Source organism: Anastrepha ludens, chromosome X (assembly GCF_028408465.1).
Source record: "Anastrepha ludens isolate Willacy chromosome X, idAnaLude1.1, whole genome shotgun sequence".
Classification (NCBI taxonomy): domain Eukaryota; kingdom Metazoa; phylum Arthropoda; class Insecta; order Diptera; family Tephritidae; genus Anastrepha; species Anastrepha ludens.
The window spans coordinates 6,224,121-6,238,642 of NC_071503.1; the positions used below are offsets into that span (position 1 = coordinate 6,224,121).

The 14,522-nt window shown below is 39.5% G+C and overlaps 1 protein-coding gene across 1 annotated transcript in view; it reads left to right on the forward strand.

The window, feature by feature from the left end:
• Positions 1 to 10,061, forward strand: part of LOC128869497 (paired box protein Pax-6-like) — a 182,997-nt gene extending 172,936 nt beyond the window's left edge. Inside the window, exon 3 of the mRNA XM_054112066.1 lies at positions 9,489 to 10,061. Coding sequence (XP_053968041.1) covers positions 9,489 to 9,728 — 240 coding nt within the window. The 3' untranslated portion in view covers positions 9,729 to 10,061. The remainder of the gene's footprint in view (positions 1 to 9,488) is intronic.
• Positions 10,062 to 14,522: the final 4,461 nt, after the last annotated feature.

Below are 14,522 nucleotides of genomic sequence, written 5' to 3' on the forward strand. Positions count from 1 at the left end.
CGAATTGGCGTCCAAGATCTGAAATTATGTCAATTGGAACGCCAAAGAGCGTTATCCAGCTCTCTATCAAGGCTTTTGCCGTGCTGTCTGGTATTGCTACCGCATCTGGCCATCGAGTGAAATGATTAATTTCGGTGAGACTGTAGCGCTTACCGTCAGATATCGGAAACGGACCAACAATGCCTATATGTAAATGCGAAAAACGTAGACCTGGGCATTCACGAAGTTTGAACGTTCACTCGCCTGTCGGTTGTTATGTTGGCACTGGATGCAGTGCTTTGCAAACTGGCGACTATTCCATTGTATATCAGGTCAAACAAAATGCTCGGTCATCAACTTTGACGTAGTTCGCATTCCGGATGCGAAATATTGTATGTTGCTCGTAATACTGGTTGCTTTTGCAGGAAGGGCAATGGGTATTTTTCGGGAACTGTAACTGAATTTAAGGCGGGATTGTCCTCACATGACCTCCAGAACCCGTCAGCCTTGCGGATCATATGCAGTGGGCCTGCCCAATTACTGCTTGACGGTCTACATATTCCCAGTTTCATCAAAGTCTTAAATTCGGCTCGCGCGGTCTACTGACGTAATTGTACGTTCATTCGAATTTTTTCGAAAAGAAGCTTCTGTACCAGTAAAACTATAACAGATTCCGCTCCTAAAGAAATTCTTTCTTAGTCTCTAAGGATTTATTTCCGCAATTTTTCCGAGCATAGATCTAAGTCTAAGGCTCTACTTAACCTGAGTGCTTACTTGGACTATGGCATACATATATGTTCTTGTTGAGACCTGTTTAAATGCTGAATTTAATGAAATTGATACTTCAAATCTCTTTTATGTATACAGGAAAGACCGAGATTCCCAAAAAAACAGGACTATGAAGGGATGGGGGCGTTTTAATAGCTGTTTGGCGTCAGTATCGATCGTCGGTGGTACATTTAAACAACGAGGATTCACTTCTGAACCAGCTTTGCATACTAATACATGGGAAATCAAATCTTTACGTCTTTGCTAGTTATATTCCACCGGCCAGTCCTGATAATTTGTACAAGATGCATGTTGATTATATAACAGCCCTTGTTGGCATTCATTCTGACTGCAACTTCTGCGTATTTGGCGATTTTAATTTCCCCAATATTGCCTGGTCATATGTCAACAATAAGTGTGCTTTAATTGCTAAAAACGTTAACAGCTTTTCGGAATCTTACTTAGTTGAGTTTTTTAAGTTCAGATCTTATTCAAATTAATAGCTAAGCTAATAAGCTTTCTCGAATTCTATATCAACGACGACATGATTTTCTCACTTAGTGAATGCTGGTAATCATCATATACCGCTTGTTATTCGCTTAGAATTCGACAGCTATGGGAGACTAAGTGCTGACAAAGTTAATAAACATTTTTGCTCTAAACGGTGTAATTTAAGTGTTGTTAATACTGAAATTTCGATTTTGGATTGGGACTCACTATTTGCTGGATCTAATCTTTCAACTTGCTATGCTATTTTTCAAACAAAAATGTATGATATATTTTGTAAATATGTACCATCTATATATATGTACATATATATGATTGGCGCGTACACCCTTTTTTGGGTGCTTGGCCGAGCTCCTCCTCCTATTTGTGGTGTGCGTCTTGATGTTGTTCCACAAATGGAGGGATCTACAGTTTCAAGCCGAATCCGAACGGCAGATATTTTTTATGAGAAGCTTTTTCATGGACGAAAAACACTCAGAGGTTTACCATTGACTGCCAAGGGGCAACCGCTATTAAAAAAATGTTTTTCTTAATTTTGGTGAGAGATTCGAACCAACGTTCTCTCTGTGAATTCCGAATGGTAGTCACGCACCAACCCATTCGGCTACGGCGGCCACCATCTACTAATAGTAAAAGCTACAAAAATCCTTGGTGTACACTAACATTAAAAAAGCTTAAGAATTTGAGGAACAAGTATTTTTAAAAATGTTAACTATCTAATGCCAAAGTTCATAAAGATAAGTATTTGCGCTTTGCTAAAAAATTTAAGTACCTTAGTAAAGTTCTACAGTGTAATTATGTTCGAGTATTTGAGCATCAAATTAAAACGAATCCTAAAGCGTTCTGGCAATATGTAAAATCCAGGAAATGCTGCTCTAGTATTCCCTTGGATGTCTTCTTCAATGGAAACCATGCTTCCTCTACCAAGGAGGCTGTTGACCTTTTTGCGGACCTTTTCAGTTCCAATTTTGTACCAGCGTCAGAATCAATTAGATATGATAGAGAGGATACTGCTTCTTCTTTTAATTTTCGTTCTCTCCAGTTAACTGTTTGGGATGGTATTCCGCACATCAAATATTCATAGCAAGTGGATATTGATGGATTATCATCTTTTTTTGTGAAAAAATGCTTTGCTAGTTTTCAATAAATCGTTAGCTTGTGGACAATTCATAGATGCTTGGAAAGTTACTTCTATTACACCTCAACTGTCACTAATCTTGCTGTTTTCTAAAATTTTTGTACGTCGACTATCAATAATAGCCTTGAATAATAGGCTTTCAATAAAGTCTGCCACTCAACCTTAATCTCTAAATGAATAAGTTTGGGTATCACTCAACTTTCCTTAAATGGATAAAGTCGTACCTTTTCAATCGTGAATGTATAGTTGTTGTCGATAATGTATCTTCTTATATTTTTATTGCCTCTTCCGGTGTCCCTCAGGGCAGCATTTAGAGCCCTTTGTTCTTTGTAATATTTATTAAAGACATATCTGAATGTTTTCATTTCTGCGAGTTTCTTCTATATGCAGACGACTTAAACATTTTAAAATCTCTACGAAAAATGTCTGACTCATACGATCTTCAATCAGACCTCAACAAAGTCATGGCATGGTGTGATAGGAATCTACTTCAATTAAATATTCAAAAATGCTCTCATGTTAAATTTTCTAAGTTAAGCTAAATAATCTTAATGAAATTACTTCTTTGGGAGTAATCTTCGACTCCACCCTTCAGTTTCTCAGTCATTTTAATTTTGTCATCGCCAAATCGTATTCTATACTTGCCTTCATTCGGCGGTTTGCTTCCAACTTTACGGATTCTTATATGTACTTTGAAGTCACTGCTAACTTCACTCTTGCGATCCAAGTTGGAGTATGCCGTCTTTATTTGGAGGCCTTATCATTAGTGCCACATCAATAGACTTGAACGAATTCAAAAGGAATTTCTTCGTTTTGTACTCAGATCTTTGAACTTCACTGATCAGATTGCTTCATATAAGGCAATGGGTGCATTATTAAACTTAAAATCGTTACAAAGTACAAGAACTATACTGTCACTCTGTTTTGTTTTCGATATTATAAATGGGACAGTTGACTCGCCTTTACTCTTAGAGCCATTCATTTTCACATACCTCGAAAAAACCTTCGGAGTAATGATTTATTCTTCCTAGAGCGTGTTAAAACTTTTTATGCCTCACAGGCCCGTGCGCACGGGAGGGGTTTGCACGGTTCAAACAACAAGGACCGAAGTCGCAAATCTTTAAACTAAGATTTTTCAGTCAATATGCACTTTTTATTTCTAAAATTTATTACATACTTTTCTTCTTGAATATTAACATTCTCATATCGGATAATAATGCACCACTTCGTAGTAAAGACCTAAGAAGTTGATTAAATAAATTATGAAACAATTTTGTTGACTCTTCATAATTAATAATTTTTGGCAGAATTTGTGAATGGATTCATTGAGAATTTTTAGCGAATTTTTGCTGTGGCAAGTGCGCGCAGACGTATACGAGTATGTATGTACATATTATATATAAATTCACATATTTGTATCTGCATATGCCATCTTCCTGTGTGCTTGGCAATGGAACATTTCTCTATGAAGGTATTTGATTTGCTTGAAGGAATTTCAGCAAAGTTTTAACAGATCCTTGGATAGACATAATACAATGTGAAGTTTAAAATAAACAAGACTGGCGTCATAAAAATGTTTTTGACGGCGCCATCTTTTTCTGGGGTTACATCCCTAGCTGACTTCCAGTGAAAGTTTGGTGACATTCGGTTCAGTGGAAGCGAAGTTATTGCGTCTAAAGTGTCAATATGTTTGTGTCATCGGTACAAAAATGAGTTTTGAACAAAGAGCTAATATCAAACTAAAACTTTTACCGAAACATTTCAATTGATGAAAAAAGTTTATGGCGATGATTGTCTATCTCGTGCCAGAGTTCTTGAGTGGTTTACACGTTTCAGAGATGGTTATGGACATAAATGACAATGAACTGAAAACTCCACCGAAATTGTTCATAAATTTATCAAAAATGAACCGAAGTCATCAACGGGCCGTCAAAACCGTCAATGCAATTTTCTATCTTGGCGTTTTGAAACGTTTTTTACATCGCATTCGTCGAATTTGCCCTAAATACCGCGAAGCAAGAAGCTGGCGTTTATTGCATGAAAATGTACCATTTCATCGATCCACTCTTGTGACCGATTTTTTAACAAAAAATCACATTTTAACCATCAATCACTTAACGTATTCGCCTGAAATGGCTCTCTGGGATTTCTGCCTACTCGGAAAATTGCATTTGACCATGAAAGAAAAATATTTTGCGTCCGTAGAGGCCATTCAAAATGCATGTACCGACATCCTGAAGGACATTCCGCTCTATGACCTGAAACAGTCTTTTAAAAACCTTTTAGATCGCTCAAAACAGTGTATCGAGGCCGTCCCCTCTGACCTTTTGAATAAATAAACTCGAAGTCTTCAAAACAAGTTCCTGTCGTTTCTATTTTAGCTCTGTCTTATTTATTTTGGACTTCACCTTGTATATGTTATAATTTTGGATGATTTGTAAAAAATTCATATATATTGGTCATATTAAAAAGCAGCATTAATATTCTTTGTTTTTAATCACAAACGAATTCTGTTCGACTGATGCTAATATAAATTTAAATATATTATTCAGTTTCTTACTGTTAACTTTTGGTAAAAAATGGGTCTGTGGGGATTGGCCCCTCAAAATTCCGTACTTATTCTAAAACAAAACAAAAAATGTTGGAAGTATCGAGATAAACATTTTCTAATGCCACAAGTACTGAGTACGTAATGAAATAAAAATGGTTTCGCAAGTATCGAGTTTCTACTGTAGCGCGTTTCTTTTTCAATTACTCGTGCATGGCTCTAATATTTACATAATTTTGTTGCCTTTTCAATAGATCCAGCAAGTTTTACTCGTTCGTTCTTCTATAAGTTTTAATAACGGTTTAAGTATTAAATGCGTCACTCAGTGATTTTAAAGAGTATTCATATATGTATATATATACAGTCTGTGTCAGAAAAAAGGAACCTCGATTATTCATGAAGTATAACAAAACTACGAGACGCAATTACTCAATAAGCCGTGTAGTGTTCATCGATGCCGAGTATAGCCTGGCATCTTCTTCATGCTTTGAACCAGCTTTTCTTCGTAGTTAGCCGACAAACAGGACTAGATTTTGCGAACTTGATGCACGAGTTGCTTTAAATCATGGACTGGCCTTCCGGCAAGATGCGTTTTCATAATCCCTCACACATTTTCAATGGGGTTGGCTTCTGGGGACTGGGAAGTCCAATCCAATACTGTGACGCCATTCTCTTGTTTTGTTGTTTTTCAATGTGTTTTTCTGAGATCAGTGGTTTTGATGATGTGGGACGGTAAGATATGTTCGCCTCCTTCAGTCGTCGTTCGATGGTGTTGATACTGACATCTATTTCCTTTTTAGCAAGAGCTTATCGTGCTTCGTATAGTCACAAAGAAGGGTCCCGCTTAAAAATTTGGACGATCACTTTATCCTGTCTTTTTTGTCGTCACTCGCTTCAAGCCGCGCTCGAAAAAGTTATCAACATTTTTGTACACCTTATACCGCTGATTCCCCATCACAACAAACTTTTTTGATTATTTAATCACTTTTGTATCCGCGGCGTAAGATATTTTCGGCCCTTTCGAATGTGTGCATAAAAATACCGCCTCAAAACGCTTCGCATACTTCTCACTCATTTTTGTTTGGTTGCGTTTACGGGATAGTTTCGAACGACACTAACCTGAGTTAGCACTATATTTGGTTCGTCAGATCCGCTCGAGGCTTTGCCTTACAGAGCGTTCGGTGGTTCCTCATTTTTGGGGGACCTTCATTGTAATAGAGTAGAATCATCGCAAATCCAAGACATCATTGCTTCTCCTTGACCTCGCTAACTCTGACTATCCTGCAGTCATTGGTAGATAGGCTTTCGTTGACAAGTTCCAGAATTTTTTCCAGCTTGGATGGCTCAGCTCGCACCCAGGCCCAGGCCCCCGGTCTGTTAGGGGTATCAGCCCTATGAACAGCCACAAGGTATATCCTAAACTACAGCTGTACGTCAGATAGTATTTTTGCAAATCTTGACCAAGCGCTTATCGGCGTATGATACACGGCCTCGATGCCAGCCGGCACCCGGGCTAACCGATATGTCACATAAGGATAGCCTTATAGACTTTACAAAGCATCAGGTGCTCCCTCGGCACCACGGAAAAGGCTTAATAGCGCTGTGACTGAGACTGCCGCGGTTAGGTACCGAAGCCCGAAGCTTCGTGGATCAAATAAGGGTGTTGCCTAGGGACATACGTCTTGGACCGAAAGGGGTGCTGACAGAGATAGTCCGTTTGACTTATGGTTTTCTCTTAAAACATTGAGCACACTAAAAAGTTTCCAAAAACTGTAAACTAAGACAAATAAATATCCTCGACCAATCTAAAAAAAATAGACGAGAGTGAAGATTGAAAGTTAGACTACTTCTTTCCAGGGCCCTCTACAACATTACTGCAAAAAATCAAACACCTACTTCTAAAACCATTTACCAGGATTTCTAGAACAAGTATTGTACTGGGGCAACAAAATGAAAAATGAAATATGTAGAGGGATAACCGAGGAGACTCTATGTAATAGAATTGAATTAAGGTTAAAACTAACTAAAAGGTCGGTCTAGAACGCTGCAGAACTGCGAAGTGTCTTGTGACAAGTCCAAACAGAAAACTGTCAAACATTCTACTAAAACTTGAAAGGAAAGACGTTCGGCCGATGGTCGGCATCATTACAGGACACAACCCATGGGGTCAGCATATGACCACCATTGGAATCATCGAGGACCCGGTATGCCTGTCATGCTTAGAGGAGGCGGATAGCACTGAGCACTTTCTCTGTGAGTGTCCTGCCTTTGCTAGAGCGCGACTACGGGTATTGGGTTCCGATGTCATGGGAATGACTAATATTCGTTCTCTAAAACTGGAGGATATTTACAGATTTGCCAATGAATCTGGAAAATTCTCACAGGACTAACTATCTCTATTCTTTCCTTTCTATTTCTCTGATGTTTTTCTCCTTCCCTCCTTGACTATCTACCCCCTTTCCAGAGCTTTAAATAAAATTGGCTTTTTAGCACTAAGCAATTTCTCTGTGAGTGCCCTGCCTTTGCTAGAGCGCGACTACGGGTATTGGATTCCGATGTCATGGGAATGAGTAATATTCGTTCTCTAAAATTGGAGGATATTTACAGTTTTGCCAAAGAATCTGGAAAATTCTCACAGGACTAACTATCTCTATTCTTTCCTTTCTATTTCTCTGATACTTTTCTCCTTCCCTCCTTGACTATCTACCCCCTTTCCAGAGCTTTAAATAAAATTGGCTTTTCAGCCTGAGAGTTTTAGGAGCCACCAAATCTCCTGATGCTACTTTGCTCGACCTTTTCAAATTTCAATTTCAACTAAATGGTGGTTTGTGAAGATGGGGCTAAACATAAATCCCGCATAAAAAAATCATCGTTACATTTGCAGTGAAATACAAACATATTGATCTGAAACCAATTTCCTCAGATAGAAATGAGATAAACATGCAAAGGAAAGTAAAATTCGTGGATATAATATTAGACAAGAAAATATTATGAAAGGTCCAGATAGAAGAGATGGCGAGAAAGGCCATTGGAGTATTTATTACGTTTAAATCGATTGCAGGGGATTGCGGATGTACACCAGAAACACTACAATTGATCTACATGGCTATAGGCAGTTCTATGATTTCTTCCGTGCCAGTCGAGGCTCGTTCCTCTCTGAAACGGTCGTAATATAACATGATGTGTTCTGCGTTTTTGTCAGTATTCGACCAGTTTAGACAGATAGACTGCCAGCTTAAAACGGTGCAGGTATTCTTGAAAACACCCATGTCCGCTGAGCAACTACGAGAGGTGATAATCAGTGTCTCCATGTTTTCTCATTAACCACTCATCAACACGTGGTATGAATTTGTAGGTCAAACGTCCGCTTTGTGACTGATCCCACCGCTGCTTCCACCGGTATATTTCAGCAGTTCGTTCAGCTGCTTTTTGTACTGGTATGGGCCGCGCTCCTTGCACGTTATAGAGCTGATACATTTCATCTGCCAAGAGGTCCAGAGGTATCTTTCTAGCAATTACGGAGATTGCATCATCAGTCATCGTTCTATACGCACAAGCTACACGCAGCACGCCTTGCCAGTATGTCTGGGTGACTTCCCGTAGATTCGACTTTTTGACTCCCGCCCAGATAGGTGCTGTATAAAGAATAATGGAGTCAGCGACCAATGACAGTAGTCGTCTGCGATTTCCCTGAGGTCCTCCTATATTAGGGAGGAGTCGCGTCAGGGTACCATGTACAGAAACCGTCTTTGAGCTTACATTTATTAAATGCTGCCTAAAACAAAGTCTTGTGTCGATCCAGACAACAAGATATTTGATCGCCTTTTTCGAGATTATACGGTGGGTACCTATGTTCAGGTCAAAGAACTTCCGCCCTCCAGCACTTATTAGAACTGATTCGGTTTTATGACCGGCTAAATCTAACTTAGCCTCGTTAAGCCCTCAAGCACTTTTGCTTCAAGTGGTAAAGTTTGCTATTAACTACCACCAGGACAATATCATCGGCGTATACCACAATCTCGGCGTTTGCCGTTCACCTTCAGAACTGCATCATACATGATGTTCCACAAAGTTCGTTCCAGCACTGATTCTTGTGGTACACCACCGGAGACCTTGTACGTTTCATTTTCAGTGTCATATCGCAGAATGCGGTCACTCAGATAACTGCTGATAATGCGGACAAGGTAGGCTGGTACGTTGAAACCTTTGAAGGCCGTAACGCTGCTGGGCCGATTTGCAGAGTTAAAAGCATTTTTAATGTCTAAGGGGATCACAGCGCAGAACTTTCTTGCCGATCTTCCCGCACTTATAGCCCTTTGTTCTGTGTAACGGAAAGACAATTTTTAGTTGATTTTTACTGAATACCGAACGGTTGTCAAGTTAACACACTTTACCTGGTTAATAGGAGTTTTTAGTTCATACATTTATACTTATACATACCATATTTATTTATTTTTTCATTGTATTTTATATTATGTTATATTATTATTATGTATATACCCTATTTAATTTCTTTTATTTAAATTGAATATTGCCTCTTGTTTACAGGTTTCATCTATAAATCGAGTTCTTCGAAATTTAGCCTCGCAAAAAGAACAACAAGCACAACAACAAAACGAATCCGTGTACGAGAAATTACGCATGTTTAATGGGCAATCGGGCGGCTGGGCCTGGTACCACGGTAACGCAACACCGGGTCATCTGGCTTTACCGCCCACACCAACAGCAACGAATTTATCTGGACCAGTAATTCGCGATGATTTGCAAAAACGTGGTAAGTTACAATGAGTTTGTTTAGATAAATAATGCAATGACAAATAAATTTTAAACTTTTAATACGAGTATTGATTTAGCAGAGTTTAGTATGGGTTTTTTACTTGGGAAATGGAAAAGGTCTTGGGTTACAGGAACTTGCAGACTTCCCGTAGCATCGCATTCGTTCAGAGCAACAAGTTTTTGAGATTATTCAAGCCCAGCAGCCTAAGTCAGGGGAATTAGAGAACTGTTACGACTACCGACGAACTGACAGTAATCGTAATTTGTCTGTAACAATAGGTCTACTTGCGTTATCGGTTATTTAATTTTGTTATAGTTAAATATTAAGTTATCTGTTTCAGTTATTTTTATTTTATTTTGTAAATTATTTTTACTTATTTACTATAAACGTATATGCACATTGTATATGTAACAAGCGTGCTTGAAAATGCACAGCGTTTTCAATAACTTATTTTTTATCGGCAAGCCTATCAAAAACTTCAATCCAGTATTGGGTAGTGCATGATTCCGCTAAAGAAAATATTATGACGATTTACGAACACTCGCGAAACATCTGACAACTATGCCGAACGAATGAAAAACTAAAATAAAACATAAAATTAACGCAACAAGAAAGAAGCTGCCAGAAAAGAAGTCGCCACATATAGAAACTACTATAGTTGTTAAGCCGTGATGTAAGGTACACGGAAATCAGTCTTAAGTTCTACGTACAAAGTCGTATAAAGTGATTAAGCGTTGAAATAAAAAAAAGCAAGCAAACTGTGTTCCCATTAGTATATGAGTTTTATATAGCAATATAATGAAAGAACTCAGAGGAGGGATAGAGAGACGTTTTAATTGAGAAAAACGTAACAATTTGTGTCAGAAGTGGGATTGTTGGCTGATGTCGCGTAAAATAAGATCCTAGAAGTTTTAAAGTAGAAGGAAGATGTCACAAGATAATGTCGTCGCAGATAAATGCGTACGTGTATCATAGTTAGAAGCACAGAACACACACATAACGCCGTAACTGGAAACGATTTAGAGTGAAGTGATGTGACGCTGAATAGGTTGTCTGACTTTAGGGTTCTGCAGAAGAAGTACGGGAGAAGAGACCTTAAGGAAGTAACGTTGAGTAAACGACTGCTGTCGTGTCAGAATATGGGTACAGTGTACGTACCTCCAACATAACCCTTAGGCAACTTATTCCACCAAAATCTGAAGCAGTCAAAACTAGTTGTGGGGTCAAAACTAGTTGTGGGGCAGATAAAGTGTAATTCATAAAGCTGCTAGAGAGGACGACAGCAAAATTCCTGGAGAAATACGGCTACATATGTGATGGTGTATTGTGGAAAATTTTGTAAAACTGCCATCTTGGAACACCGAATAGACACTGGAAATGCAATGGCAATTCATCTAGTTCTACTACCAAAGCACGAACATGAAAATCAGACAGTCCAAGATATGTGACAAAGAGGAGTAATTGAGACATTAATAAACCTGTGGAGCTCACCGGTTATGCTGGTTAAGAAGTCTCAAAAAAGGGCAGCTACCTATTACCACTACCCATTTCCGCGCTTGATTTAAAAAGTGGTTACCGGCATAGCAGCCTTCATCATAGCAGTTTTCGGTAATGCCATATGGATTATGCAAAATGACAACAGAGGGCATAAAGATAGGCGACGAAAAAGTAAAGTCCGTTAAAGATTGGCCAAAACCAAAAAATGTTCGTACCTCGTTTTTTAGGGCTGCGTGCATATTACCATCGCTGACTCGCAAATACTGTTCGGAGTCTCCACAATCTCACTAAGAAAAATAAAATTTTTGTGTGGCTCAAAGAACAACAGCAAAGGTCCCAGCAGTGGAACGAGCTTATTTTGACTTTGCGCCTATATAAGCGTAGAAGAAAAGTTCGGAACTCGTCGAATATCGTCAATGGTGATGGCATAATATAGAAGAGTCCTGGGAAAATCGTGATGAAGGATCAAGTATCCGGAACGACAAATTGTATCGAATGGCTGCAAAATTACGATCGCAAAACTGGTCCGACGAAAGTCAAAGGAGAGATTGGTTTCATTTAGATCGACATATTTGGGGTCTAATCCGGACTATCAGACTTAAGCGAAGAGTATGACAGTATGACGAATCGTAAATAACGAATGAGGAACTAAAACAAAACATGGATGAAACAGAAAATACTAGTTGCCACTTCTAGAAATTGGGATTGTATAACTATCATATATAGGCAGAGGTGTATGCGCATAAAGTATTAGGTTAGGTTATGGTGGAAGTCGGTCTGCACGACCAACTCACTTAGACCTTACAGGTCCGTTGTGATACATCTGCGCTACACGGGAACCTCATTTATCTTCCTTCGGGGAACCATTTTGGGGCTCTTATGAAACGTAGTATTGATGCCAACCCCACGCCAGGCAGTTACGTAAGAGAATTAAAATAGTATTTACCTAGACAACCTGCTCTGATTTTAGCCAGAGCTGGACAATTGCAAAGGAAGTGCTCGATTGTTTCTTCCTCTTTCTCATTACTGCAACTTCTGCAAATATTCATGGAAGAAAACTCCTAGTCTCGAGGAATGCCGGCCAAATATCCAATGACTGGTGACACAAGCCGCGACCTTCGAGATATTGTCTCATGAGAGACTAAGCAATTCATTTGTTATTTTCTGGTTTATTTGCGGCCATATTAGTCTAGCTGTTAGACACGTACCTTCATTTCTCCATGACCTATTGGCCTCTTGGATAATGCGGTTTTTTATTATTAGTTTCCTCGTGACCATCGGTATTCCATTGGTACTTCTATCACTGAGTAGTTGGAGAGCAGTACTTTTTCTGGCTAGCTCATCAGCTTAACAGTTTCCCTCAATATCTTTATGTCCCGGAACCCAAATAAGGCTGACCTTGAATACGCCACTAATATTATTTAGAGCTGCCCGGCATTCCTGCGCAACCTTCGGTCTTAGTAAAGCCGCCTTCATTGATTTGATGGCCGCCTGGCTATACGAGAATATATTTATAGTCGTTTTTGTTACGGCGTGGGTATTTAGATATGTAGCCACTTCTTTTATAGCTAGTACCTCTGCCTGATAGACGCTGCAGTAGTCTGGTAGTCGAACGGATAGTTCCAGTCCTAATTCCTTCGAGAAAACTTCATAGCCAACCTTATCGTCTAGCTTGGAACCATCTGTATAAAAGTTTAATTCTCCCCTTCTCCATGGCCTTGGTGTCTGCCACTCCCTACTTGACGGTATACTCGTCTTGAAGAGCCTTTCAAAGGTGAGTCTAGAGATAGAGGAGTCTATTTCTTGTTTGTGACTATTCAGAGAGTCCAAAATAGAAGCGTGGCCCAAACATCGGTCTCTGAGCGCCGAGGCGACGGCAACGTATTTCCCTACCAGATTTAGGGCAGGTAAATTGATTAGCACTTCCAGCGCTTTGTCTGGGGTAGTCCTTAAAGCGCCAGAGATGCATAAAAAAGCTGCTCTTTGGACCTTACTCATGATTTTAGCGTAAGTCGCCTTTAGAGCAGATGGCCACCACACAAGTATTCCATATATTAAGATTGGCATAAGTACAGAAGTATAGAGTCAATGTGTAACACGAGGTGTTAGTCCCCATTTAGTACCGACCGCTTTTTTACAAGTATATAATGCAACGTTGGCCTTCTTTACTCTTTCCTCAATATTAGATTTCCACGTGAGCTTCCTGTCTAATATGAGTCCTAGGTACTTGACGTTCTCTTTCAAAGGAATCTCCACACCCTTAAAAATTAACGGGGGAGATTTTAGGGAGCCTATGTTTCTCAGTAATGAGAAATATTTCAGTTTTTGAGGGGCTTATACCAAGTCCCCTGCTCTCAGTCCAGCTTCTAAGTGTGGCCATATTAGAGCGCAGAGTATCCATAAAGGTGTTAGGATATTTGCCTTTAACGGCAATTGCTAAGTCATCTGCGTAAGCTGTGACGTGGCAACCCCCTCTTTCCAGGGTCAGCAATAGGGAGCTTACCGCCAAAATCCAAAGAAGAGGGGAGAGGACTCCGCCTTGCAGTGTGCCTCTGCAGACCTGTCTGCTTAGAGTAGTGCTGCCTAATTTAGCCGTTACCTTTTTTTGACGAGTATAGCTTCTATCAGTGCAATAACGTGTGGGTCAACTCCAAACTCTTCTAGAGAATCTACTATAGCGTTTGCATTTATATCGTTCAAGGCGCCTTCTATATCTACGAAAGCAACCAATGCAAACTCTTTGTCTAATATACTTTTTTCCACCAACCCGACTAGTGTGTGTAAGGCGGTTTCTGTAGACTTCCCTTTACTATAGGCAAGTTGTGCCGAAGAGAGCTTATTTAAAGACACGACACCTCGTATGTATCAAGTCAGTCCATAAGTTCGTGCGTATTTTACCCATAATTTGACTTTTGTACGATTTTTGCATACAAAAAATTATTCGCGGAATATAACGGAACTATTTATATTTTCTTTGATATATTGTGCATTCAACAAGTGATTTTAATCGCGGATAGAAGCACGTGTTGTTCAAAAATAAAATGGAATCTTCGAACGCGTATAAGAGGCATATTTTGTATTTTTTTATAAATGCAACAACTGCTGCTGCAGAAATAAACACTGTTCACGGAGAGGATACCGAGAGTGTAAGTACTGCGCAAAAGTGGTTTTCAAAATTCCGAAGTGGTAACTGCGACGTGGAGGATGCCCCGCGCGTTGGTCGTCCTGAATTCCTTAACTCCGACGCCTAGCTCGAACTCGTAGAAGCTGAGCCAAATTTGACAGTCGGTATGATAGCTCAGAGGTTA